General features: G+C 40.8%; 2 protein-coding genes across 2 annotated transcripts; one reads left to right on the top strand and one right to left on the bottom strand.

Annotated features, from left to right (window-relative positions):
* Positions 1-1,260: 1,260 nt before the first annotated feature.
* Positions 1,261-2,395, bottom strand: si:ch73-335l21.2 (RING finger domain-containing protein). Its single transcript, XM_022213448.2, has one exon. It carries the CDS (start codon positions 2,319-2,321, stop codon positions 1,677-1,679), a length of 645 nt encoding a protein of 214 aa, XP_022069140.1. The 5' UTR covers positions 2,322-2,395; the 3' UTR covers positions 1,261-1,676.
* A 9,422-nt stretch (positions 2,396-11,817) lies between these two features.
* On the top strand, positions 11,818-14,386 carry si:ch73-335l21.4 (E3 ubiquitin-protein ligase-like). The gene is made up of 2 exons (XM_051944080.1): positions 11,818-12,366; positions 13,903-14,386. The coding sequence occupies exons 1-2, from the start codon at positions 11,844-11,846 to the stop codon at positions 13,959-13,961; spliced, it is 582 nt and encodes a 193-aa protein (XP_051800040.1). The 5' UTR covers positions 11,818-11,843; the 3' UTR covers positions 13,962-14,386.
* The last annotated feature ends 12,592 nt before the right edge of the window (positions 14,387-26,978 follow it).

Here is a 26,978-nt window from a genome sequence, read left to right as displayed (position 1 = left end):
TGTGCAGTTATGCTAGCACATGAATAAAAGTGTGAGTTTCATGGAAAGCATAAAATTGTCTGGGTGAGCCCAAACTTTTGAACGGTAGTGTATAATCACATGTCTTGTTGGTCTTGCTTCTGAGTGAAAATAAAGTTGAAAATTAGCTTAATGCTTAATACCCTGTATGTAATACATCAAATGTGTTCTATGTTATGTACGGTCCCTGATCAAATAAAGGGAACGAGACAAGCCCTCAGTAGATGGCAGAACCACGCCCATGCATGATACTCTGTATCAATTTTGATCATCCTACGTATATCTCTTCCTATACAAATGATGCAATATGCAAGAAATGTGCTAAGTGACCCCTGTGACCTTGATCTGCTGACCTCTAACTCCACAACTCAACAGGGGACCTTAGACTGATCTTCAGTGCCAAGTTCGATTATCCTGACTTCAGCACTTGCAGAGATATCTGAACGGACATACACACATACTTACCCAGCCAGCCAGATACCGAAGCGAATGCAGTAGCCCTGCTGACGTACATGTCAGGTGTGGTTAATAAATAAATACACTTTTGTCCAAGGCTCATCAATCTCTAGGGTAAAAGACAATGAAATTAATGCATATACTTTTATTTCCAACCTCTATATTTAAATTCAAACTGCACAGTTGTTCACATTTGCATTTGTTCAGCACCTATTGAATCTTATTTAGTATGTTTCAGTGAATGTATCTAACATGGGGCACTAGAGTACATGAGCACTGTTAAATATATAAGAATGCATCACCTTGAACAAGACCAAAAAAGATCCACACAGCACACCCACACACACACACACACACAAAGAATCACTTGAGGAAAATCAGTATAAATGCCATCATTAAAGGTAGTAAATTAGTTTTTCTGGCCAATTAAAAGATTCATAATGACAGGCTTTTAAAATTTAATGCTGATTTCTGAAGGTAATTGTATTTCTTATCCAAAAAACAGTGTCTCGGATCAGAAAATGACATCGCTTATTATGGAAATCCTGGAGCTCAGATAAGATTCAATGAGTAACGTGTGTTTGGGGGGCAAATTAGAGAAGTTAGTGCAGTTTAAATACACTCACACTCTCTCACAGGCACAATTATTTACCATATTCTGGGTTTTCCTCAACACATGCACACCTGACACAGTGTAAATGTGTTACGAAAGCCAATTTCATTCGATTTATTCATTGGCAGAACAGTCGTCAGCTGTATAACACGATCAAGCATTGGAGCATTCAAGCTGGCATTGAGACAAACAACATACACACTAATGATAAATGAAACCTCAAGGACAACTCTAAACAGTTATAAAAATTACAAATCTGAGTACAGTTCACCTGTTTCAAAACAAACCACTAGAGGGACCTCTTCATCAGCGTACAGCTGATGAAATAGCAGTAAATATGCAGCACAGTGAGGACAGTTGTGTTATTCCATTACATATAAAAGCAGAATTAAACTTAACTAGTGGGTAAATATCAGCTACATTAGTCAGAAGTACTTTCATGAAAACATGATTTTTAAAAAATGTGTTTTATATTCTATAAAACTGTATGTCTGGCTTCTTTTTTTTTTTTGTTATAGTGTTTTCCTGCAGAGTATATCATGATTTTATACAAAGAGTGCCATAAAGAGGAGATAAATCCTGTTCTGCATTAAAGATTCCTGTTGAAGAAATGTGGTCCGAACACTACTCCGACCACGCAGATGATCACAAACAGCACCCAGAAGATGACTGCCAGAAGCTGCACGCAGAGCAGCGTCCCCTTGCTCTGCTGGATGACTTCCTCCTCCCCCACCAGTCCTGGCGCAGTGCCGTACGACCTGTCTGGGTGCATCTGCTGCACCCGCAAGCTGACGGTGGGCAGGATGATGAAGCGTGTGTCCCTGCTGCTGCCCTCTAGGGACAGCACCACTCCCTGGGTGACCGCGGACAGACGGGTGGTCACAGGCAGGCGGAAGGCCATGGGGGGCAGCCTGGCCAGGATGCGGGAGTTGCAGGGTAAGGTGAGGGCGTCCCCGGCCTCCAGTGGGGTTAAGTGGCGACAGAGGGGGCAGGGGATGGCTGGTGGGCTGTGGGTGTCAGGGGGCTCGCAGGGGCAGAGCTGGATCCTCTGGAGGCATTCGGTGCAAAAAACATGGAGGCACTCCAGCATCCGCGGGCATTTGTTGTACTGGTTGTACTCCTGGTAGCAGATGGGACACTCCACATCCATGGGCTCCCCAGGGCCGTTGCTGGGGCTGGGCGCTGCAGCAGCTGGGTCCCCCTGCTGGGGAGCTGGGGCAACATCTTCCGTCATGTTGGAAAGGTGGGACGAATTGTGAACTCAGTGATGGGAAGAGGCAAGTTGTGGACAAGTCTTTACCAACAGATGGTGAGATCTGTAAAGAGAAAACAGCTTCAGGTCTAATTCTGTAAGACTAAAACAACTCCAGAGGCTTAAATTGCTTTTTTACACCATGGTTTGCTCTCCCAGGGATGCTACTTTGTTTCTTCTGAGTTTTATGAACAGATTCCAGAGCTCATGAGTCATAGCATTCATCCATTTAACCAGTCAGACATCCACCCCCCTGATGCCCTCACAACCACCTCAGCTCAGTGTAGAGAGGGCTGGACTGCATGACACAAACCCAAAGCATGTCTAGAAAGTTGGGGGGGGGATCCAAAAAGAAAGAAATAAAGAAAAAAAATGAACAGCCATTAAGGAAGTAATCACTCATTGTAGAACTTTCCCCAAATGTTCCTGTGTGTGTTTGAGCACGTCCACTTTTCTCCTCTCAGACTTCTTTTATTTCATGCAAATAAGCGGTACTCCACTGATTTCACTGATTTTATGAAAGCATTGTGTAACTGTATCAGCAGTCGCTCCTTTGGTGTCTCTGAGAGGAGGGCTTGTGTTGCAAAATGAGGTGAGACAAAAGTCAGTACTTAATTGCATAATGGGAAATTCAGGATTCAGCGTGTGGACTGGTTGAACCATCGTTGAGAGTAAAAGTCAGAATAGATTCGACTGTTCTGCCTTAACATTTGTTTCCTGTGAGGTCGTGCAGAGTTCCTGAGTTGATGAGGAGCTTCTGCTGACTTCTATATGCAGTCCCACTTTGTGTCTGTGCAGATACTACGCTACCAGGGCACTATTGTGTACTAGGACTTCTATAGAACTCAGTTTTCCAAGCAGACTAGAAAGTAGTATAATAATAACAAGATGACCAAGTGTGCCTCTGCATCTCTCCTTTATTATGTAAAAGAATCTTAAACGTAACTAAAGCTGTCAAACAAACGTAGCATAGTAGAGAGTATCACCCCATTCTGAAATGTAGTGGAGTGAAAGTATAAAGGAGTATAAATTGGAAATACTTCACTAAACTACAAGTACCTTATAACAGTACTTAACCCTGACATGCGTAAGTGGGTCAAAAATGACCCAATGAGGTTGTTTTCTTGCAATATTTTTGTAATGGAAAGTTTTTGTCTATTCATATTCCACTTATTTCTCAAAAATACGTTTACGATATCATTCCATTCAAATTATTAAGTCACCTTTTAATACTGCTATTACTACCCCAAGCTCATTGTCACTGATAATATGATACAGAGGTGATGCAGAACATAAACTTGGAGGGACAGAGAGCAGCAACAGCTGGAAGAAAAATGTCAACAAAATGGATGTTGACATTCTTCTATTGCTGCTCTGTGGAATATTCTTCTTTTTCCATTATCAGAATGTTCAAAATCAGTTATAAAGTGAACAATAAACATGTTTCACACATGAAGTCATTCTTTTGTGGACAAAAATGTAATAGAAACAATAAAACAAATGATGATTCTTGACCAAAATGACAAAAGTGATATAAAAACACATCGATTCTCATCATTTTTTACCCACTTACAAAAAAGTGTGGGGTCCAATCAGTCATGCATCTAAAGGTTAAGTGTAGTTCTTGTCAGATTAACTTAGTTATTTTCCATAACTATTATATCAATCTTCTTTCTAAATCTCTGTAGGAAAACAAAATATTAGTTTATTTCTTAAACTGTCAAACTATTTGAGGTGTAAAAACCCTCTAATCAACCCCAGTTCCGCTAGATTTTCACTTGGGGCACAACATCAGCATGTAAAAGTTTGTGGATGATCTGATTCATAAAACAAAGCGTTAAATTTGCTTTTACTGACACTGTAAGCTGCTCACATGGGACAACTGCATGCTCACTCATGGGGGAAGTGTTGCTTAGCAGATGGGGCCTCCTTCGTGGCAACATATAGCCTAAAACCTTTTTTTTCCCGTAAGTCAACAACATATTTATGCAATCCGGACAAAAATAGCACTTAATGTACAATTTATAATAAGCATTTTTGTTTCATTAAAAAATGCAGTGTATGAAATGTTTGTAGTTCTGAAGAAAACATGTTGGAGCCAACACTGTGCAAATTAAAGAACTTTTTTGTAGGCCAGAGATATCACTGTGATTATAAGGAAAGAATATGGCAGCACTCCATCATTACACACCGTAAAGCAGATACAAGAGCCACTTACCGGCTGCACAGCCCTTTGATCAGAGTACACTTTCGACCTCGGTGCTTTCCTGAACCCACTTACACACAGTTCTTCTCATGTTGGTACAGATCTGTTCCTGGCAGGTTGTCTAATTCCGTCTTCTGTGGGCACATTAACCCCTGAAGTTTCTTATCTGTATCTGTATACGTGTCTGAGCTTGGTTTACCGGCAACCCCCCTGTTGTACGGTGCGTCTTACCTGATTTTACTCGTCCTAGTCTTCCCTGTCAAGTTCCCCCATGAGGCATCTCTGTGGTTTGCTCAGCAGTAATTAAACCCTTGGTGATGTGATGGTAACCAGGACACACAAGACAGAAAATGACAGATTAGAGCCTCTTGATCGTGACTTACAGCTATCTACTTGCATATTATGTTGTTAGGATTCCTCACAATCAGCATGTTGGAGCTGTGCAATAGCAAATGTGAGTAAAGGGTAGCGTGTAATTATTAACGTCCTTACATTTGTCTTTGTTTAAAGTTGGGGGTGTGAAAAGGTCTGTTAAATTAACATTTTAGGTGGGTGTGTCGTAGAAAATAACAAAACACTTAATAAGTGTCCATTCAGAGCAGGATGAACGAATTATTGAGAGGTGAAGAAGTCACAGTTTGTCCTGTGCTGGATACATAGTCTCATGAGACAAACCAACAAGAAAATTTGACTTTCTCCACAAAGAAGTATTAAAGGGATTTGTTTTTCTTGATGGGTGGAGAAAATGCTCAAATTTGGAGTAGCCACAAACACTCTCAACCCCAAAACTCACTGATGGGATTGAAAGGCATGTTGTCTTTATTAGAAAGCACCAAAGGGACATAATTTATCAGAGGAAGAAACTATGAAAACAGAAAGAATGCTTGGACATTCATCTTTCATATGGTCATTTAACCAATTAAGCTTAAAATTGTGATATGTAATCAAGATCATTTTATTGTCCGCCAAGGTGGAGTTCTGTGACAATCAGCGTATGTTTGTTGGTCTGTTTGTCTGTGCGTCTGTCTTGACTACAGGAATTTTACGTTTCTATCCCATTTCCTGGACATGACTGTCCTTGATGGTTCTGGATGTTCTGGCTCCAGCCTCAGTCCACTGCTTGTGAATCTCTCCCGCATTCCTGAATCCGCTTTTCGTGATCGTCCTCTCAAGTCTGCGGTCATCCCTTTGGCTTGTGCACCTTTTCCTACCACACTTTTCCCCTCCAGTTAACTTACTGTAAATATGCTTTGATACAGCACTCTGTGAACAGCCAGGAATTTCAACAAGGCACTTTTGAGTGTCAATGATTATCTTCTGGACAGCTGTCAAGTCAGCAGTCTTTCCCATGATTGTAGTTGGGTGTACTCAACCATACTGAGAATTTAATGGCTCTTAAGAGGTGTTTTGAGGTTGGTTTTTTTGCTCTGTCCTACTGTCTCATGACCAAATGTCTTCTACGTCCAACGTTTTCTTTGAAAAAAAAGAAGCCTGTTACCAAAAGATCTCTCATTTAAACTTCTCTGAAAAAGTGTGTCAGTAAATATATGCACCTATGTACTTCCATCCCTGCTTGTGACGGAGACAGCCCGAATATTCGGATCCATTTGTCTGGTCTCCCGGGTCCAAATTTTGCCTTCATTTTGTCTTTAGTTCAACTAAAGAATTCCCAAACAGCGGAGGTCTTCAGCATCTTGTCTTGTGTTTATGCAACAAAGTGAAGCGTGACGTCAGAGTCGGCAGCCATCCAGCCATTTAGGTGGGGGTAACAAACACGAATGGATGAGCCAAGATGAGCCGAACACAGCGGGCAGCGGGATGAGCCGAAGTGGGCCGAAGGCGAACGGAAGAGACGAGCTCCGAATATTTTCGTCTGGGGGGAGGAAGGGTTGATCACATAGACGTGTGTATGTGCCATAGACATTTGGGTATGTGTTTATGTGATCACATGACGGGATGAGCCGATATGAGCTGATTTGGGCCGAAAGCGGAGGGAAGACAGTAACACCGCATATTCTTTCTGCCTGGTAACGTCCGACCGGGGTGGAGGGGGGAGAATATTCGGATACCAAAATTAATATCTGGATACCGTCGTAGCGAACGAATATTCGGATATTCGGGTCCAGCCCTAGTAGAATGGTTTAAAATACATACAGAGTCATGGTACAAAAGGCACATACGTTTCACAGTCAATCAATGATAATCTAAGCATACATATTCTATTGTAAGGATTTTAAGCAAAATAAGCATGATTCTTCTAACAGTCCCATTCTATAATTACAATATTTCTTCATCTTTGGCACAAACATGGACTCCAGGATGAACTTTTACAAGCTGGTGGTCAAAAGTCAAAAGTCACTATGACCTCTGAAGAGCTGAAGAGTATGGGTATATAGTACGAACGTTTCTGTTCCACATTCCCTGTTTCTACACTTTTTTCCCTCTCCCTTCTGTTTCTTTTTTTGTCCTTGTTTGCCCTCAGTATGTCTCTGCATGTGATCTGTGGGTGGGCATCGCATGTTCCTCTTCACAGGCTATTACCTGAGAAACCTGACAATCATCAACTAGTCACCTCCTGGAATACTTTTACTCCTTTTCTTGGCAGATTGTTGTGCCTGTTTCTGTGGTAGTATCATTAGCCAAACTCTGCTGACATTTCATTTCTAGTGGTTTTAGTCCCACCTGCACTTTCCTTCTGCCACAGTGGTACTGCTCAAGAGCAAATACCAAAACACAGAGTAAAGTTAGCACAATTTCAACAATATAGCGCAGCGCAAAGACAAGTCCTCTGGAAGAACTACGGTAAACGGAAATGATTAAATAAAAAAAATTTAAATTCAAATGATCAAATCTCATTCATGGGTTTTGTACAGAATTTCCATTGTATGAGTGTTTGCCTGTTGTTCGATGACATTTAATGTTTTCACTGTTCTGTCAATGAAGACAATATGAAATGTATAAATTTAGATGGTAATGCTTGTCTGAGTGTCTCACTACACAGGGGAGGTAAAGCTAAAGACAAAGTTGTAGAGGAGTCTTCAGAGAAGGACATGAGGCCTCTGCTGAGATCTCAAACCACAGGCAAAGCCACCCTTCTCAAACAAAGGCTTTGAGGACTGCGATTATTGTGGTAATCCAAATCCATGGGTAAGAAACTGCCCAAGAAAATGACCAGCTAACCCCGCATATGGCTCCCCCATTAATTAGTCAGAGGGAAAACCAACGACCTCCACAGGACAATCTGTAGAGCTGCTAGGACAGAAACCCAACTGAAACACGTGTGATTTAAGCACCACTATTTCAATTGGCAAAGATGAATAAAGAACTATTTCTGGTAAAATATCAAGGAAACTAACAGCTGCGTGGGTTGAAGACTAACCTGTCTCACGACGGTCTAAACATAGCTCACGTTCCTGTTTGCTAACTTGTCTCTGATCCTTTTTTAGCTGTAGGTCCTTTCACTGAGAGCATGCCAAGTTTCACATCTTCCTAACTCTTCTTTACACCCCGTCAAAAGTTTTAGGACACTTTCTCATTCAAATAAAGTAGAACCTGTCCTACAACTTTTGAGAGGGGGTGTATTTCATCATATGGGTGTGATCAGAGCAGGACTCTGATCATACTTGTAAAGTTTCAGGCAGATTGGAGCATGTTCAGGGCATTTACACAGCATTTGAAATTTCATGGCGAAGGATCAAAATTCCAGAGGCCGCCACGGACACGCCCTTTGACTTAGGAAAAAGATTTTAATAACTCTGGATCATTAAGGCCTCCTGTATGTACTGGCCAAATTTGAGGTGAATTGGAGTTTCCCCCCTAGGAAGAGTTCGCTCTAGAAAAAAATGGGCAAAATCTGACATTAAACGCAAAATAGCTCACTTCCTGTTGGGTTTGGAATGTGGCTGACACTGACTTTTTTGTTCAGCCTGATGTGCTGCATATGTGTACCAATTTTGGTAGATAGACCCCCTGTCAAAAGTTGTAGGACAGGTTCTACTTTATTTGAATGAGAAAGTGTCCTAAAACTTTTGACAGGGGGTGTATATCATTGCATGTACATCTAGATGACATTCTGACCGTACTAACCCAGATTTAATTTTCTACTCTGGTGTCGCTTGTAGAGAAAATGGAGTGCCGTAGACAGGGTACACAATTTGTGTTATTTTCCACATTATTCAAAGTGGCACCCTACATCTCCACCCAAATAGTTGAGTTACATGTGCTGATGAGAATCTGTCCCCAAGCAGGAGGTAAAACCATTGCTATCTGGACAAACCAATGACTGATCTTGTTTCTTCTGAAGATGTTGCCCTCACACAAGAGAGCACTAATGAGGAAGAGAACAAGTAAATATGTAAATAGTTGTTGGTTCTGCAGTATTGATCACATAGTGTACCCTACATATTAAATGCTGTAGTTTCTTCATTTGACTTTTATTTTGGTAAGAATTTTGCATTTTCTTTCCACTGGAAGAAAATCTGAACTTCTGCTAGTCCAAACCACACAACATCCTTCTCACCAGCAACACGGCATCAAGTGTGAAAGAACACACTTGAACATAGACGACTTCAGGAGGGCAGCTTCTCCACTTCCACTAAAGATCAGCAGGAGAGCTCATCACTACAGGGGTCCTCGTCCTCATCACCTGTGGAGATCTACAATACTGGGCTTAATGGAGCTTTGTCTACAGAGGAGCAGCACAGACACAAAAGAAGATGCAGAACGCCTCCAACAGAATTACAGCGCCACATGCAGCAATATAAAATCCTACATGTGGCTGAAGGAGTCGCTGACGTCACAAATGTGACTTTGCAGTTCACAATGAGCGAAACCAGCCACAACCATCAAGTAAAACATACCTCCAGCTGGCCAATTTGGTAGCTGGACAGAAAAAGACAGCCCAACCCCTAAAAACTGCAATGTCATCAACACCAACAAGACAAAGGAGCATGTCAGAATCAGAATCAACTTTAATGGACAAGTACGTACACAACATACAAGGAAGTTAGTTTGGACCGTTGGTGTCACCCTAATGTGGAAGAGAATAACAAAAAATGAAGAAACTATAGAAAGAAGAATAGAGAGGGGAAACAATGGTAGTAATAAAGCTAAATATAACACAATATATACAGAAATTTACAGCTAGAAAGGAACTGGCTTCAGGAAAAACAAGGACCCAACACATGTTGATCACTGGAGTGAGAAACAGAGCCGAGAAGATCAGGTCAGACAACACACACCCCAACTTTTTCCCCAGGGCTATAAAAGTTATGCTGTAAGCCTGAGCTGGACTTCAACTTTAAGTTTAAGTCCTGCATTGTTTTGCACTCTTTTTAACTTTTTCTGTGTAAAAACAGTAACTTTTTTTGTTGAAATGTGGATTGATGAAGGCATTAGCACATCTTTTGGTTACAGACACCTTCTTGTATCACTCTTTCATTCCATCACCCATTGTTATTCACAATTCTCTCACGTTTTATTTTCTCCTACTGTCTGCCACAACCCCGCCTCGAGCTTTTTGTTGTCTAGCAGACCCACTGGCTCCGTCACCATTTGTCATTAATTAGCAACCACATGCAAACTGACCACTATTGTTTTCTTTATTTACATACTGCCAGCTCCCAACTGTATAAAAGGTTTTACTCTGTGTTCTGGGTGAGTTTACTGTCACAGACTCATGCTCTGTGTTAGTAAGACCACACATCAACATACTAACAAACACACCACTACAGCAAGCTTCGCATGAGGACTTTGGGTAAATCCCTTCAACAGCACCCTTACGGTAAGTTTGACGCATGGGACAAAAGCAGGAAGGCCCAAACAGAAAAACAAAAGACTGTACTACGAGAAAAGTAGGGAGAGATAGAAAGAGAGAGAAATCATTTGTGAGTTTATGATTGTTGGCTTAGTTTCCAGCGGAAATAACCATGAAAGGAGTTCGAGCTGGAACAACTGATAAAAGGAGGAGGGTTTTGTGGGGATTACTAAGGAAGAGCTGGCGTCACTTGAATACACAAACACTCACCCAGAGTGTCAGTGTAGGCAGGGAGGGGTAGGACATCTGAGATAAAGTTACACAGAAAGAAAATGTAGAGCAAAAGAGGCAGCTGGAAAAGTGTAAAATAATATATAAAAAAATCCCTTTTCAGTGTTTGATGAAGGATATTTACATGTGTAAAATCAATGAAATGACCTATAACTGTAAGATCCATTATTTGTCTCTAATTGTATCTATTAGAAGTATCTTTATAGTGTTCAGCTTGAGTTTAACAGTTTCATGTATTAATTGAGAAGGAAATATTTGTAAAATGGCAATACATTTGTATTTTAACAGTCTTTTTCTGTCAAAAAAAGGTCAATTTTCTTATTTTTAAAACTACTAGGGTTATTCATAGTTACATATTTGTATTGCTATTTACATCAGCATGTAAATTCTGTATTTTTTGTAAAGATACTTCCGTGTAGCACACAAATACGGAAAAAATAACATTTGTAAATATTTGTTAAATACATTACCTTTCAAAAGTTTGGGGTCACCCAGGCAATTTCATGTTTTCCATGAAAACTCACACTTTTATTCATGTGCTAGCATAACTGCACAAGGGTTTTCTAATCATCAGTTAGCCTTTCAACACCATTAGCTAACACAATGTAGCATTAGAACACGAGTGTTGGTTGCTGGAAATGTTCCTCTGTACCCCTATGGAGATATTCCATTAAAAATCAGACGTTTCCAGCTAGAATAGTCATTTACCACATTAACAATGTCTAGACTGTACTTCTGATTCATTTAATGTTATCTTAATTGAAAAAAAAAGCTTTTGTTTAAAAAAATAAAGACATTTCTAACTTTTTAACAGTAGTGTATGTTATTTTTATGGTGGGGGAATCATACAAAGGTATCACCTGATTCTACCTGAGACAACATTTAACTGAATAAGAAAGAAACTTTTTGATATTTTTAATATTGTTATTGAAATTTAAAAAGAAAAAAAGAGAAAAAAAATCTCAAACCATCATAAACTGATTGATCTTCAAAGTGAACGTGTGTTGCTGTTACCTGTAAGCAGTGTTGCTAGTTGTGGGACCATGTGTGTTTATGTGTGTGTTGGAGACCAGTGTGTGTGTGTGTGTGTGTGTGTGTGTGTGTGGACGTGAGCGACATGTCACGGTCTCTTGGGTTTCACTGCATCACATGTTGTTTCAGTTTGGTGACTCACAGCTTGTGTTTATGTGACTCAGATCTGTTGGCAGGCTATCAGAGTCCCTCCTCTTCCAGTGAACCTCCCCACACCCTGATGAATAAATCCCAGCGGCTCCATTCAAACGCAGATAGTCGCCCACCAGAAAGCAGCATGTACTCAGAGATCGACTGCGGGGTTTGTTACCGGACCTACAACACGGGCCGCCGGTGTCCCCGGGAGCTCCACTGTAAACACACCTTCTGTGAGAGCTGCCTCCTGGCTCTCTCCCGACCCCCGACACCCGCCGAGGGGGATCCGGGAGCCGACAGGTCGATCCTCTGCCCGTTGTGCCGACACACCACGTCCATCTCCGGGGAGAGGAGGCTGAGAGAGGAGCTGAGGGTGGATGAGTGCGCCCTGGAGCGGCTGGTAGAAGCGGGGGTCTTGGATCAAGAGGAGGACGATGATCCGGAGGAGGAGAGCGGCCAAACTGAAGAGGAGGAGGAAGCGGCTCTGCCCCGCAGCTCAGGCCGGGAGAGTGGCTCCGCCGCCGGCTCCAGAAGGGGGCGTTTCCGCCGGACCTGGAAGAGAGTTTGGCAGATGATCATTGGGAAAGACGGAGACGGGGAAGCAGAACGTAAGTCAGCTGTAGTGTGTGAAAGAGGTTCACAACAAGTTCTACAAGTTGTTGGTCAGAGAGACAGAATGGGACACAGCATGAGAACGGTAACAGTTCTGTCCCCCTAACCAAAGCTTTTACTTTTATCTTTGCTATAATAATAATAATAATAATAATAATAATAATAATAACAATACATTTTATTTGTAAGCGCCTTTCTTGACACCCAAGGTCGGTTTACAGGAAAAACAAATACAACAGAACAGATAAAAAAATATAAAAAGATTTTTAAAAAAAAACATAAAGATAAAAAGCACACATAAAGAAAGAGGCAGTTATGAAGAATTAATAGTCCTGAACAGATGAGTTTTGAGTCTGGATTTGAAAAGAGGCAGAGAGTCAATATATTTCGAAAACGAGAACAAATTTAAGAAGATTAAAGTGATTTTTCTCTGTAAACTGTCCCACATTTCCTGCCTAAACTTATTTGTCATATACAGTAACCTACTGTCCAAGTTTTACTCACTAAAAGTAAAGTGTTTACAAAAGTAATGCCTTCAGTGATGCTGATCAGTACTTTTCATACAAAGTGCAGCAAATATGAAAAAAAAAAAACTAAATCAAATCAACATTTGGTGTGACCACCATTTGCTTCGATATCCTTTGTAGTATTTAAGGTACACTGCCGTTCAAAAGTTTGGGATCACTTAGAAATGTTCTTATTATTTGAAAGAAAAGCATTTTTTTTCAATGAAAGTAACAATCAGAAATACAGTCACACACACACATATGGTCCTGCAACTAGTAACACTGATTACAGATGACATAACAACATGCACAAGATCAATCACTATATGATGGATTGAGATTTTTTTTAAAAAAATCTGACTAACAGTATCTAAATACCAAAAAGTTTCATTCTTATTCAGTTAAACATTGTTTCAGGTAGAATGAGGTCATCACTTAAGATTCCCCCTTCATAAAAATGACAAGCTACCATAAAACAAAGTTTAGGCTTACTTAGAAATGTCCTTATTTTTGAAAGAAAAGCATTTTTTTTCCAATGAAGATAATCCGAAATTCAGTCCAGACATTGTTAATGTGGTAAATGACTACTATAGCTGGATTTTTAATGGAATATCTCCATAGGGGTACAGAGGAACATTTCCAGCAACCATCACTCCTGTGTTCTAATGCTACATTGTGTTAGCTAATGGTGTTGAAAGGCTAATTGATGATTAGAAAACCCTTGTGCAATTATGTTAGAACATGAATAAAAGTGTGAGTTTTCATGGAAAGCATGAAATTGACCCCAAACTTTTGAACAGTAGTGTACTTACTTAGGATGCTAACTAAATTCAATTGATATCAGTAAGAGAATCTAAACATCTAATGCACCCACATCCACGGTGTAGTCATCCTAATTTCCACCAAGCAGCTGAACACATCCAGCATAGCTTGAATTTATCTACTACAGTGCCCAAGATTAGTACAAGACTTCAGATTTAAAAAGAAAAATAAACTTTATCTCTAATGTGTTCTCTTTTCTTTCAGTTGGCTGTTTGACCAGTGAGGACTACTCCAGCCTCGCCATAATGTCCAGCTTGTTTTGAGAACCATCCAGTCCCAAATGCCCTACATAATGTGACACTGTATTTATTTTCAATGGTTCACCCTTCCAACATGGACTGATTTTTTATTTTTTTTACATTCCAGTTTTGTTACATTGGTACACAGTCTTGTTGGCAAGACACGTGGACACAATCCACATTTAAATGACTTTTTTTTTCAGTTTTGCAATCATTTAAATGATGATGGATGTAGCTGTTGCATTCAAATGAGAAAGCAAAAAATAAGAAAATGCATTTTAAGCCTATGAAAAAGGTGTTTTGTATTAGTTATTTATTTTTTTAATGAATGTATTTATTTTGAAACTTCTGATATAAGCTGGAAGAAAATAAATGTTCTTTTTTTTGTACTCACTTCGAAGCTGTGCTGAAATTTTTGATATGTGTGTGCATTAAAAAAATTGAAAACAGCAGCGTAGCTCTGGCTTTTATGTACACGAAATGCAGTTAAACTGACACTGTATCTTATTTAAAGCAACCTTTGGTAAAAAATTCAAGCAGGGTGATGCTGAAATAAAAGAAAATTAAAGATAAAGTGTCCATCCATTATTTACACACCTCTTAATCTTCATTAGGGCTGCAGGGAGAACACGCAGAAAGATCTCAGGAAAGCTGGGAGCTTCTAGCTGCAAGGTGAAAGTGCGAACCAACAAGCCACTGTGCAGCCCCAGGAATAAGTCAAATGGGTTGAAACAGAATTCCAATCCTCACAGAGTGCGCCAGGAAGTAGATTACCTGAGGCCAGGTGGACAGCATTGCCTCCAATTAGATCCACAAGCAGCAGCAGCAGCACAGCAGAGAGCTCGTGTGTGGCTCAAGTAAAGCAGAAAAAACATATTTTAAAGTGTGTTATTGACAGCCAGGCAGACACTATCAGTCATGCTAGGCAGCTTTGCTCTCTACACAAGGTAAATATCAGATTTTTGGAGCACTTTGCACACTTCGTTCTAAAAATCTGAAACACAGTGGTAATTATTTGTGCCACCATACGTTAACACAGCGCTCCTGGGTGTGTTTCTCTCTGCAGACTCTTTGTCTTTGTGCTTATGTGTGCAGCTGTCATGTTGTTTATGATGCGTTTGGATGCTGCAAGAGGTGAGCGCATGCAGGGCGGTATCTGCCAGGCCAGTACTGCTAAAGCTCTACTTAATGGCGGACTGACAAATGTCAGGAGGCGTGTATGGGCTGATTGTGTTCAGTGGAGAATGACATGTTTGTGTTTATGAAGCTGCAGCTGGTTGCATTTTTTTCTGGCATGTCTTTAACCCTTAGACGCATAAGTGGTTCAAAAATAACTCGGTGAGGTCATTTTCTTGCAATATCTTGCAATATATTCCAGCTATTCCCCAAAAACCATGCTTTTGATATCAATCCATGTGAATTTTTAAGTTGCCTTTAATACTTTTAAAGAAATTGTGATATTTGTAGTACTACCCCAAGCTCTTTATCACTGATGACATCATACAAGAGGTGATGGAGTGAGGGAGAGCTGCAATAGCTGGAGGAAAAGAGTGGATAAATGTCAACAAAATTGACACTGACATTCTTCCATTGCTGTTCAGTGCAATATTCCTCTTTTTCAATTGTCAAAGCATTCAAAATCTGTTGAGAAGGGGAAAATGAACATGTTTCAAAAATGGAATCATTCCTGTGTGGACAAAAATAAAATCTAAACAGTGATTTTTCTTCACCAAAATGACATAAAAACACATTGATTCTTGTACAGTTCATTTTTAACCCACTTATGGAGGAGTGTAGGGTCCAATCAGCATCTAAGGGTTAACTTGGCAACCCAGAGTTATGCTTCCTTTTGCCAATTTAGATGTGTTCTTATTTGAAAGAGGTTAAAGCAAATTTATTTAATCTTGAGACAGTCCTTTTGATAGTGTAGGTTATGAATCAGCACTATGAATCAAAAAGACATTGATTTTAAAAATGTCTCTTTTTAAAAAAATCTGGTATCTTTATAAAGAAACTGTTAACAATGTTAAATTATTTTTGCCAGCATTTCATCATACTTTCTTTCTTGTTTCTGTGCAGCCAGTCCCATAATAACTAAAGAGCACAATGGAGTGAAGCACAATGTCCTGAGACGACTGCATGCGACACGCAAACATCATCAGCCCCCTTCTACTGGTCTGCTGTCAGCAGAAACTGGCATGAACAGAGTAACTGGGACAAGCCGGAATGGCAGAGACGCCCTGTCAATTATTGACCATCAATCAAACTCTTTACTGTTTACACAAGGTAGCTTTGATTCCAATCAAAACGACCCAGATAAGAGCCGGTCTGGAACGAGAGTAACCAAAGTGCAGAGAGGTCACAGAGCAGGTGGAGTGATGCCAGCCAGCAGCATTTTCACTAGTCACGTTCACCACGGAGGCTTTGACACACGGCAGTCCACAGAGGACGACTACACGGTCTCTCAGAGAGTAGCTAAAGGTGCAAATTCTTATAATTCATACTATGTGATTATTAGACAACCATCTCCAAGTTCAGCTTTTTCACACATTCGGGAAGACAAATACACTCGGAAATCTCACGGTGGAGCAAAAGAAGCTAGAAGTGACTCTCCAAGGATGGATGAAAATACATCTGTTGGCAAATTCTTTGATTCTTCTCCTTTTCCATCCCAGACTGGTGGATACAGGAGGGCTCTACCACCAAGAGTGCATTACGGTGTCTACAAAAAGACAAATGAGCTTCTTGCAGTGGGGCCACAGAGTACATCAAATGGGATTCAATCAAGCAAATTTCTCAGCTTCGCAAGTCGCACAGCCCCTCATGCAGCATCAATCATCAAAAGCTCGGACGCCTCTGTTATTAAAAGAAACCCAAGGCTGGGAAAAATGGCACCATCCATCACAGATTCCTCCCGGGGGCTGGACTCGGTGAGCAGCAGCGAGACACTAAGGCACAAAAAGGTCCAGTCATATCTCCTCAAGGACTACCACAACTCAGGGACGGGAGATGTTTTAAAGGGACTGAGTAACACCACCATAATGAGGCTAAGGCCTTCTGGGTCACATATTTACAGCAGATTTAGCTCAAATTTCAAAGATCCACACAGAAAAGACCCAACCAAGCAAGATAATGTCAATTTATTGTATCCGAACATCGATGTGGCTCAGTATGGTGGTCAGACACGAAGATTTACTAACTATCAACCAGTTTCTAGCATCTATGCTCCCCTACACGTCAGAGCACAGTCTCCCACTCAAGTCTTCACATATCCTGCTTCTTTAAAGGGCCCGTTTATGCAAAGCTTTGCTTCGACACTTAATGCACATTCCTCGGATGCCTCCAGCAGTGAGAAATCTGCTCCAGGAGGAATGAACACAACTGCAAGAGAGTCTGTGCACAAACCAGGGTGGTCCACAAAAAGCATTTATGGCTTCAGGGGGTTTGAACATCCACCGGGCCATTCTGCCAAAGGAAAAATCAACTCTCAGCAGTACAGTTTTGATAAAGGAAAGAGCTATGGGTTTAAAATTGCAAACAAATTCCCCTCTTTGTCACCAAAGTATAGCTTTGGCCAGAGAAGAGCAACTACTACAACTCCAACACCAGTAAAACCTAAACAAACACCCACAGGGCATTCTTCACCTTCTCCTGGTATCTTAGATGGAATTCAAATAACAGCGGTTCCTACAACCAGGCCGTTCACATCAGGCTTTCAGGACATTCAGCATCTTCTCCCTCAACGTGATGCTAGCGTGGACAGAAACCCCAACCACAGACAATTCACAATCTACAAGAGAAAGTACGGTCTGGAAGGATTTGGCAGTCGACCACTGGAGGGAGCCAAAACTTTACTTGGTGAAATAAATGAGTCTGCCACTCTCCATCAAGGTTTTCGAAACTTTAAACTGAAGAAATCACAGACCTGGAAACCAAAAATCATCAGGGGGTACAATCGAACAAGTAAAGCAGAGCCAGGTACTATAAATGTATCCACAGTAAAGCAAAATGAGCTAAGCAGGAAAGATGTTAAAGTCCTTCAAAAGACTGCAGGAAGCGCTGAACCTGTCACCAGATTTACACCTGACAGCAGAACCCACCCTTTTGTAGGACTTCAGTCTGTTAAAAAAAGAGCTGAGCAGACTCACAACAAAATATACAGGAAAGACACCGAGCAAAATCTTCCTTTTATCTCTTCAGCTCATCTCAGATCTGTAGGAGGCCTCAAACTTGCACCCGGTCCAACTTCAGAGCCAAGAGCGGCCAACAAAAACAAACTTGCTGCAATGAAGGCGATCCTGCTCAACTCCTCCACCAGCAGCACTGTGAGAGGCAGACTCGTGAGGGTAAAATACAAGAACAGCACAGAGCTGAATGAGTCTAATTTCACTTACAACACCGGAAATGCGGTCATAGTCAGGCTGCCCAAGCGCCCCGCCGGTGTCAAAGCCTTCACATATGCCGATATTCTTGGAAGTGCTTCGTTCAGTGGTGTCAGGGCTACAAACCAGACACCAACAACGCCACTTGATGATGGGAATTTTCCAAACACGACAGCTACAACCAGGCAACAAGCAACGGTGGGTCAAAGGACTTTAAAGCCTCCTGATGATGTCCATGGTGTGAAAAACACGAGCAAAAGTCCTGAAGATGAAGATGAGAAAGAAGACTTCAGTAGCGTCGGCAAAAAAGCCAACAATGCAGCTGATTTTTTACCAAATAATGAAGGGAGTGGAAGTGGAGGTTTTAATGTGTCTGATGTAGGAAGTCTGGCGCTTGATGAAGATTTGTCAGAGCTAGATTACCTACGAACATCCACTGCGAACGTCTCCTTCAAGTCGATGAAACTTTCTCATCCAGATAAGCAATAGAAATGTGATGAAGAGTTCTACAGCTGGAGCAATAGCAATAAAGTAACTTGTGATTTTGATCTTGTGCAGACAATTAAAAGATGTTTTTGTCAGAAAAGCCTATTCTTCTTTTTTTTTTGCTTTGGAACATTGTCCAAATCTGTCTCATAGCGCTTTCGCCAATAAATAACTCCTTTGAGGTTGTAATTGGTTTATGGAGAGAACATAATATGTTGTTCCTCTGGTTGCCTGGAAACTGGTCCTGAGCGAGAAAACATCTGGCATTGGCAATACACTTTCCACTCATGTTTTTGTAGAAATCAAAAGGCATGTTATGTGTTAATTAGTGAGCTTTTGAGGTGCTGATAGGTGTGGTGTATTAGCTTTGAAGAGGGTTAAGTGAGATGTTTCCCTTTGATTAGCTTCTACGTGGCTGTCTAAGATAATTAGCTGCTGGCTGTCGTCATGCTACAGAGTGATATTAATCTTTCCAAGAAAACAAACATTGACATTACCTAAGATATTAAGCTGATCCCTCAACACTAACACTGGATAACAATTTGTGGCACCCACAAAGAGCTTTTAGCCAAGAGCAAAGATTTATCAAATGAGCAGACATAAGAAGGCGTGTAGATTTCTGTCAAATGAAGCAACACAGACTCATTGTATTTACTGTGCACAGACCAGTCATGCACAGTCACCCTCCCAAAGGCCCATTCTGAGCCAAGAAAAACCTTGTTCCCATAATCTGGCTGAGTGTGTCTATTAAGACGAATGCCAGTAAAGACACAATATCAAGGTGGTGGAAATGTCATGAAGCTGACACTTGGAAGATGGCTGACTCCCTCACTGTTCTAAGTATTTAAATTTAAGTGTCTATACTCCTAATCTGCTAAGTTGCTCTTCTGCAAACACAACATCTATTACATGGGCTCCTCATAAGGTTTGTTATGAGTAAATTCTTCAAAGACATGGTGCAGCTTTTAAATTTGATTCACTGAAACCCTATATCACCCCTGTGAGAAGTAATTGCCCCCTGTACCTAACAGCTAGTTTCCACACTTGGCAGCAACAACTGCAGTGAAATGTTTGTTACAGATTGAGATCAGTCTTTTACATCACCATGGAGGAATTGTGGCCCGCTCATCTCTGCAGAATAGTTTTAGTTCGATCACAGATGGTTTTCAAGCATGGACTGCCCTTTGAAGGTCTTGCCACAGCATCTCAATTGGACTGTTCTTTTTGAGCCACTCAGAAGTGGACTGACTTGTGAGTTTTAGGTCATGAAACGATGGTGGATTTTCTACAGGAAGATTTTCTGATAGAGAGCAGAGTTTACGGCTCTATCAATGATGACAAGTCGCATAGGTCCTCCAACCATCACACTATCACCATCATGTTTCACTTCTGGTATCATGTTCTTGCAACACACATGTCTTCCAAAAACTTCCACCTTTGACTCATCAGTCCACAGCATGTTATCCCAAAAGTCTTCGAGTTCATATGGATTTTTTTTTTTTGCAAATACCAGATGATCCTTTATTTTCTTATTGGTCAGCAGCGGTTTGATCCTTGCAACTCTCCCATGGATGACATTTTTGCTCAGGTTCTTCCTTATTGTGGAATCATGTAGACAAATCCAAATTGAGACCAGTGAGGTCTGCAGATACTTTGATGTTTGTCTTTGATCTTGCGTAATCTTCTCGAACAGATGTTGATGTGCTCTTGGAGAAATGTTTGTATTCGATCCACTCCTGGGAAGGTTCCCCACTATTGCACGTTTTCTCCATGTGTGGATAATGTCTCTCACTGTGGTGAAGTGGAGATATCTGGTTCAGTGTAGGAAAAAAAAAACATGATATGTATCATAATTGAAATCTGTCGACGAAATTAGACACAGCGTTGTAAGTGAACACCTGAAAATCTTGTAGATGTTTTCTCTCCATTATTTGTAAACTTGTGCATGAAAAAAAAGTTTTTGCGTTTAGTTTCTGCCTCAGCTTCCTGGCATTCCCATTGTTTCATGTGGTTAAAGACAATCCTCAGCCATGATAAGCAGTTTACCGGAATACTGAGGATTATTTGGAAATACTTTTTGCTTTAAATCATGTCTGGTGATGCAGTATTTTCACTAAATGATGCCCTCTCGCTCTGACCTCAGGTCCTTACTGGAGGGGATTGAAAGTTGAGCAGAAAACGTGACTTTCTGGATGAAACATCTGCCTCCTTCGGCAAATGATTTGCACAGTAAAACGTCAAGAATAAAAAGGAAAAATGAGACAAGGTCATCCTTGTAGCTTTTTATAAATTCTCTGTATTCCCATTCCTTGTGTCCTCTTTCCCATGCAGACAGTGGCTATTCAGTGTGCTGACACAGATTTTCCATCTCGTCTTTCAAGCTTACAAGCACGGTTTCAGCCTGCTGGTCTCAGGGCTAGCGTGCTACGAGGTGGAAAAACTTGATCTTCCTCTCCTTCTGAGAAAGCCTTTGATAAGTACACACAGTATAACTGAAGCAAAAACCCCAGGTATAGAAATATAGATTAGAAAGAAATCTGTTTATTAGGTGTAGACATAAGGATGTGCTTTTCATTATGTTGCTAATCTTATCTGTCTTGTTCAGGGTAACTGAATTTGCTGTGGATGTTACCTATAGTGCTGCGGTGGCAAACATGCGGCCCGCGGGCCAAAACTGGCCCACCAGAGGGTCCAATCTGGAGGATTTTATAAAGTGTAAGAATTACAGAGAAGACATTAACTGCAATGTGCAAATTTGTAGAACTGTAAATTTAAAAAATATTCTAGACCATGACAAGTTGCTTTGATCACATAATAAAATACTATATTGCTCTTTTGTCATTTTGTGTCTTTTTTGTAATATTTTGTCGTTTTTTTGTCTTTTCTTGTGACTTTTATTGTTTGTCATTTTGTGCTTCCTTATTGTCTTGCTTGTGTTTATTTGTCTCATCTTTGTCATTTTCTGTTTTGCTTTATTCATTGTTTTGTCATTTAGTTTCACACTTCTGTCATTTTTGTCTCGTTTGTCCATTTTTTGTCTAATTTTTTTGTCTCTTTTTGTCTTGTTTTGTCTCGTTCGTCTCATTTTTTGTAATTTTGTTTCTCGCTGTTGTCATTTTGTGTCTCATTTTTGCAATATTTTGTCTTGTTTTTGTTGTTTTGTTCTCTCATCTTTCTCATTTTGCGTTTCCCTTTATTCATTGTCTTGCGTATCGTTTTTGTCGTTTTGTTTCCCGCTTTTGTAATATTTCATCTCCTTTGTGTTGTTTGCTGGGTTTTTTTGTCGCTTTGTAACTATTTTGTCTAATTTTTTTTGCCTCCTTTTTGTTTGTTTTGTGTCATTCGCCTCATTTTTTGGAATTTAGTTTCTCACCATGTCTCATTTTATCTTGTTTTTTTTGTCTTTTGTCTTTTTTAAAGTACAATACTATATTTTTCAGTTCCAGATACCTGTGACTAAATGTTTTGGTTGTCATTTGTGGGTGGTAATCTGAAAATTATCTTTTTTTCCATAACAGATTTCATGTGTTTCATAATGTTGTGTAAAAGATAGTCCCTTTAATGTGAATAATGTACTTTTTTCCCACTAAAACAAAGGAAAACCTTCTAAGTTATTGTTATTTATAGGTTATTATGCTGTGATTTTACTGGTCCGACACACTTGGGATCAAACTGGGATGAATGTGGCCCCTGAACTAAAATGATTTGACACCCCTGCTATAGTGACCTGATGTACAGTTTGAGAAAATCATAGATGTTCCACTAGATGGCGTGACTCATCCATTTTAATACGCCATGCATGACGCAAACGGTAACTTAAAAGCAAAAAAGGGAAATTCACAAAATAAAGTTAAACTAGAGATATTTTCATCTTTAGTCATCTTAAGCTTAAAAAAACTGAACAATTTCTTTCAGTCAGGGGATCAAGTGTTCAGTTTCAGGGGCACTGGGTCCACACTGAACCCAGATCCCAGCTCCTCGCAGGTCCATTCACACCACCTGACCTCCACCTCCACCTAAATACCAGCTCTCCTCCTCAATCTAGAAGCTGGAAGGGGCCCCAACGCCAACGGAAGGTGGGAGAGTTCTTTTTGACGGGATCTGCCAGTCAAACTTAAACACATTGTACATTGGATTAACTCCCCCACCACCACCACTGCCACCCTATAAATACCCGTGGAAAGCGGGGCCATCTACTTTCCCATAGAGCTGAGGGGCATTAAGGTGATACGATTGTTTGATGTTCTGCTACGAGGTTCCCGTGTGGTGGCATGTCAAGGCGTCGGCCTGCCGGCTCCTTCAAAGTTCCTCTCTGCCTTTTGTGCATCTGAGTGTGTCAGATTCACAAAATCCCTCCTTTTCCAAGTGTGTGTCTATATTATTCCCTGAATGTGTGTGTGTGTGTTGATCACAGACGGCGTGGTGTTCTCTTGCAAAAGCTGCCCCCCCCCCCCCCCCCCCCCCTCCTACTGTGAGGGGAATTCTGTACCATGTGTCTGCGGTTTTCAGGGAGCTTTCAAGGAAAATAAAGCACAGAGGCCTCTCAGTCCCCACCACCACCACCACCACTCCCCCAAAACACCCTCACCTCCCTCCTCCCTCCTTCTTCTTCTTCTTGTTGTTCCCCTTCTTGTTTTCTCACTCCATCTGGCATTTTTTTCCCCGTGCAGTTTCAACCTCCGTTTTTTTTGTCACAATGACCAGCCAAGCAGCTACGGAGTGACCGAGCTAATTTGGTCCTGTAGCACAGACAAATCCATGATCATCATCAGAGGCAGAGGGAAAGAGAGGGAGAGAGAGAGCGTTAGTTGGTTGGAGGGGAGGGAGGGAAAGACAGAGAAAGGCTTTTTGTTTGGCTAAGTACACTATGTGAAAGTGGGGGCGGCGAGGAAAGGGGAGCTGGAAATACATTAGAAAATGGTTGCGTCGGCTGTGGCGTTTGTGGCTCGGATGACTTCAACCCGAGCATCAGATCCATTCAGTTTGACCATGACTGTGTACATAAACTAACTTTACTACTTTACAGTGGATGATTTTGCCCAAAAGCCTATATGGAAGGTTTAAGGCATGGAGAAGAAAGAAAGTTGGGAGGATTAGCAGAAGCAGCTTCCAATGTCAAAACTGTAATCAAGGGCTTTAATATTGGAAAATTGTGATGAAGAAAACACAAAACCTGGCCTTAAATCGCTCTCAATCGCTATAGATACACTTTCTGTAAGTTTCGGGACACAAAACCTCCACTACATTCCGGCGTGAGTGCAAATGGCAAGAAGGAAGTCATTTAGGAGCATGGAATAGTGCCGACGTTAACATTCCCACATCTGCTATGGGAAAAAAAGCTACATCCGTGTCCTACATCCAGCGAGCTTCCCGTGGCCCGCGCCATGGAGGAAGTCATAAAGACAGGAAGACTTCCTGCATCGTTGCCAACATGCAGCGGTATGAACCGTACATGATCTGAAAGGCCAGGGACCAGTGATGTAAAACCACAAAAATAGCACTCTGAGCCCCATCAAAGAGGCCGATACATAGATGTGGCGGGGAATTTATGCCGCTCCTTTATACCAGTTGGTTGCACGGCTTTGGGACATGTTTTCACTGCACTTAGAAGAAGAGGTGTAAAGGCTCTGAAGGGGATCTGATACTTGTTATGAATATTCAGGGATTCAATCAATGTATCTCAAGGAGGTTCAATAACTTTGCCTTGTGTCTTATAAAATTAACCAGACTAAATAGGAAACTTCATCTAAGACAGCATGCAATGGCAGTAAACCTTTAAACAGATCGTCTTTAATGCTCAAATGAATCAATCATGAGGGCAAAAGTTGGGTGAATTGTTGCCTTATGTTAAAGAACGCCCAACTTTTTTTGTCCTAGCATTTACAGTACAGTTCAAAAGTTTGGGGTCAACCAGACAATTTCATGTTTTCCATAAAAATTCACACTTTTATTCATGCGCTAGCATAACTGCACAAGGGTTTTCTAATCATCAATTAGCCTTTCAGCACCATTAGCTAACACAATGTAGCATTAGAACACAGGAGTGATGGTTGCTGGAAATGTTCCTCTGTTCCCCTATGGAGATATTCCATTACCCATTTGATACGCAACATGAGTCAAAAGTGACCCAAATCCAATGGAAAATGGGTATCTGATGATCCGCACTGCACATCAAAGGGTTAAAAATCAGCCACTTTCAGCTAGAATAGTCATTTTCCACATTAATGTCTAGACTGTATTTCTGATTCATTTAATGTTATTGTCATTGAAAAAAATGATTTTCTTTCAAAAATAAGGGCATTTCTAAGCGACCCAAAACTTTTCAACGGTAGTGTATACAGAGCGCTGTGATTGCTGTGACAGTCTGAAGAAAACTTCACATTCTGTGTCCGTCAGCAGCCGGGATGATCCAACCTCTGTTTTCGAGGATCATCACTGGCGATGACAGGCGAATCTGCGGCTACAACCGAGACAAGAAACAACCATTTTTCCAGCGGAGCGGCCTGCGGTTTCAGATGACCAGATGAGGTACATCAAGTCAGGAGTGCACCAGGAGCATGCTAGCTGTTTTCTTCAACATTCAGGTTCCATCAGGAATTCTCCCCCAGGGGTTGGACTGTCAAGACAGAGCTCTACTGTAGCATCTTAAGGTGTCTGAGGAAGAGGATCCAGCACAAAAAGGCTTCCATGGAACATTATAAGCCTTACAGGAGCAAAAGGGGTAGTGTATTACTGCATACTTAGACTACTTTGATGGAGATGTTACACCCCGGTTTACTTTTTGATTCATATAGGTAGTCTTGGAGCCTTTTATTTCTGCAAAATAACTTTAAAATATAAGTAACTGCAGTTTTAAAATGACAATCTATACAAAACTGAGCAAATATTGATGTTTAAAGTGCACATTTCATCGGCTGATAATGTTGCCGTTAACATCACGGACAGCCACTTCACAACTCTGTTAAGCACTTCTAAGCTGACAGCTCTGGGAACTGTATCCACAAATGAAGATTAAGCCATATGATCAAAAGCTCCAGAAGAGGTACTACATACCGTGGGCTTTGTGGTTATGGTATTGGATTAATTCACATGAGACTGTACACTTATCCCTGCAGTGTTTAACCCTCCTGTTATCCTCATTTACGGGCACCAAAAACATTGTTTAGGTGTCTGAAAAAAAATCCCAAAATTCAGCAAAAAAAATAAAAAATTCCCCAAATTTTTTGGAAAATTTGCAAACACTTAAGAGCAATATTCCAATATTTCCTTAAACATTTACCTTAAAGTTTTATTTTTAAAAAATCCTCAAAACTTGGCAAGGAAATTCCTGTAAATATTTTAAATTTTTAAAAAAATCTTTCTGAAAAAAATTAAAAAAATATCTAAAGTGATTACATATATATGAGTAAAGCTTCTAATATTTTCTTTAAGAACATTCACCAAAAAAATCAACCAAAATCCAGCGAATTTCGCTGGATTTTGGTTGATTTTTTTGGTGAATGTTCTTAAAGAAATAGTTTCAATATTTCTTTTTTTTCCACCAAAATAATGTTCGAAAATTTTGGACAAAAGCTGAAAATGTGGACATTAGAAGTTTCACTGTGAAAATACTGCTTTTCCCCACATTTTCAAACTTTAAAACAGGCCACGAGGGTTTAACAAATATGGATACTGAGTCGATTTCTGCTGCACAGGTGTATGAAGGTGTGTTTGCACTATCTACATCTGAGCTGAGATACAAGGATACAGTATTACAGACACACAGAAACAATGAGGAGCTGATCCTCTGCCAGATCAGACACAACAGGTTTACCTGCTGGACTCTGCCCAGAACACCTCGGCTATTGAACTCTGTGTCCTCCTGCCTTGGCTCTCATCCAGCGTCCCTCCTCTGCTCTCTTTCACTCCTTTCTTTGACCGGAGATATTGCCACCACAGCTGAGACCGGCACTGTCGCTGACCGTCTCCACGACAACCAGATGGCAGCTGTGCACAGTCTCTCCTTATCTGAGAAAAGTACTGATAGCGCTCTGAATTTCCGTCTGTCCATAGAGGCATCAATAGGAATGAGAATGTGGGTCAAGCTACAGTATGTCAGCCTTTTTCACATCACCAACGTAGGGAAAAGTAGCTGTACTTTTTTTTTGCCCGGTGCATCAAAAACAAGATCCTT

Source organism: Acanthochromis polyacanthus, chromosome 23 (genome assembly GCF_021347895.1).
Source record: "Acanthochromis polyacanthus isolate Apoly-LR-REF ecotype Palm Island chromosome 23, KAUST_Apoly_ChrSc, whole genome shotgun sequence".
Lineage (NCBI taxonomy): Eukaryota > Metazoa > Chordata > Actinopteri > Pomacentridae > Acanthochromis > Acanthochromis polyacanthus.
The sequence above is the reverse complement of the archived record's forward strand: the minus strand, read 5'-3'. Positions and strand labels throughout refer to the sequence as shown.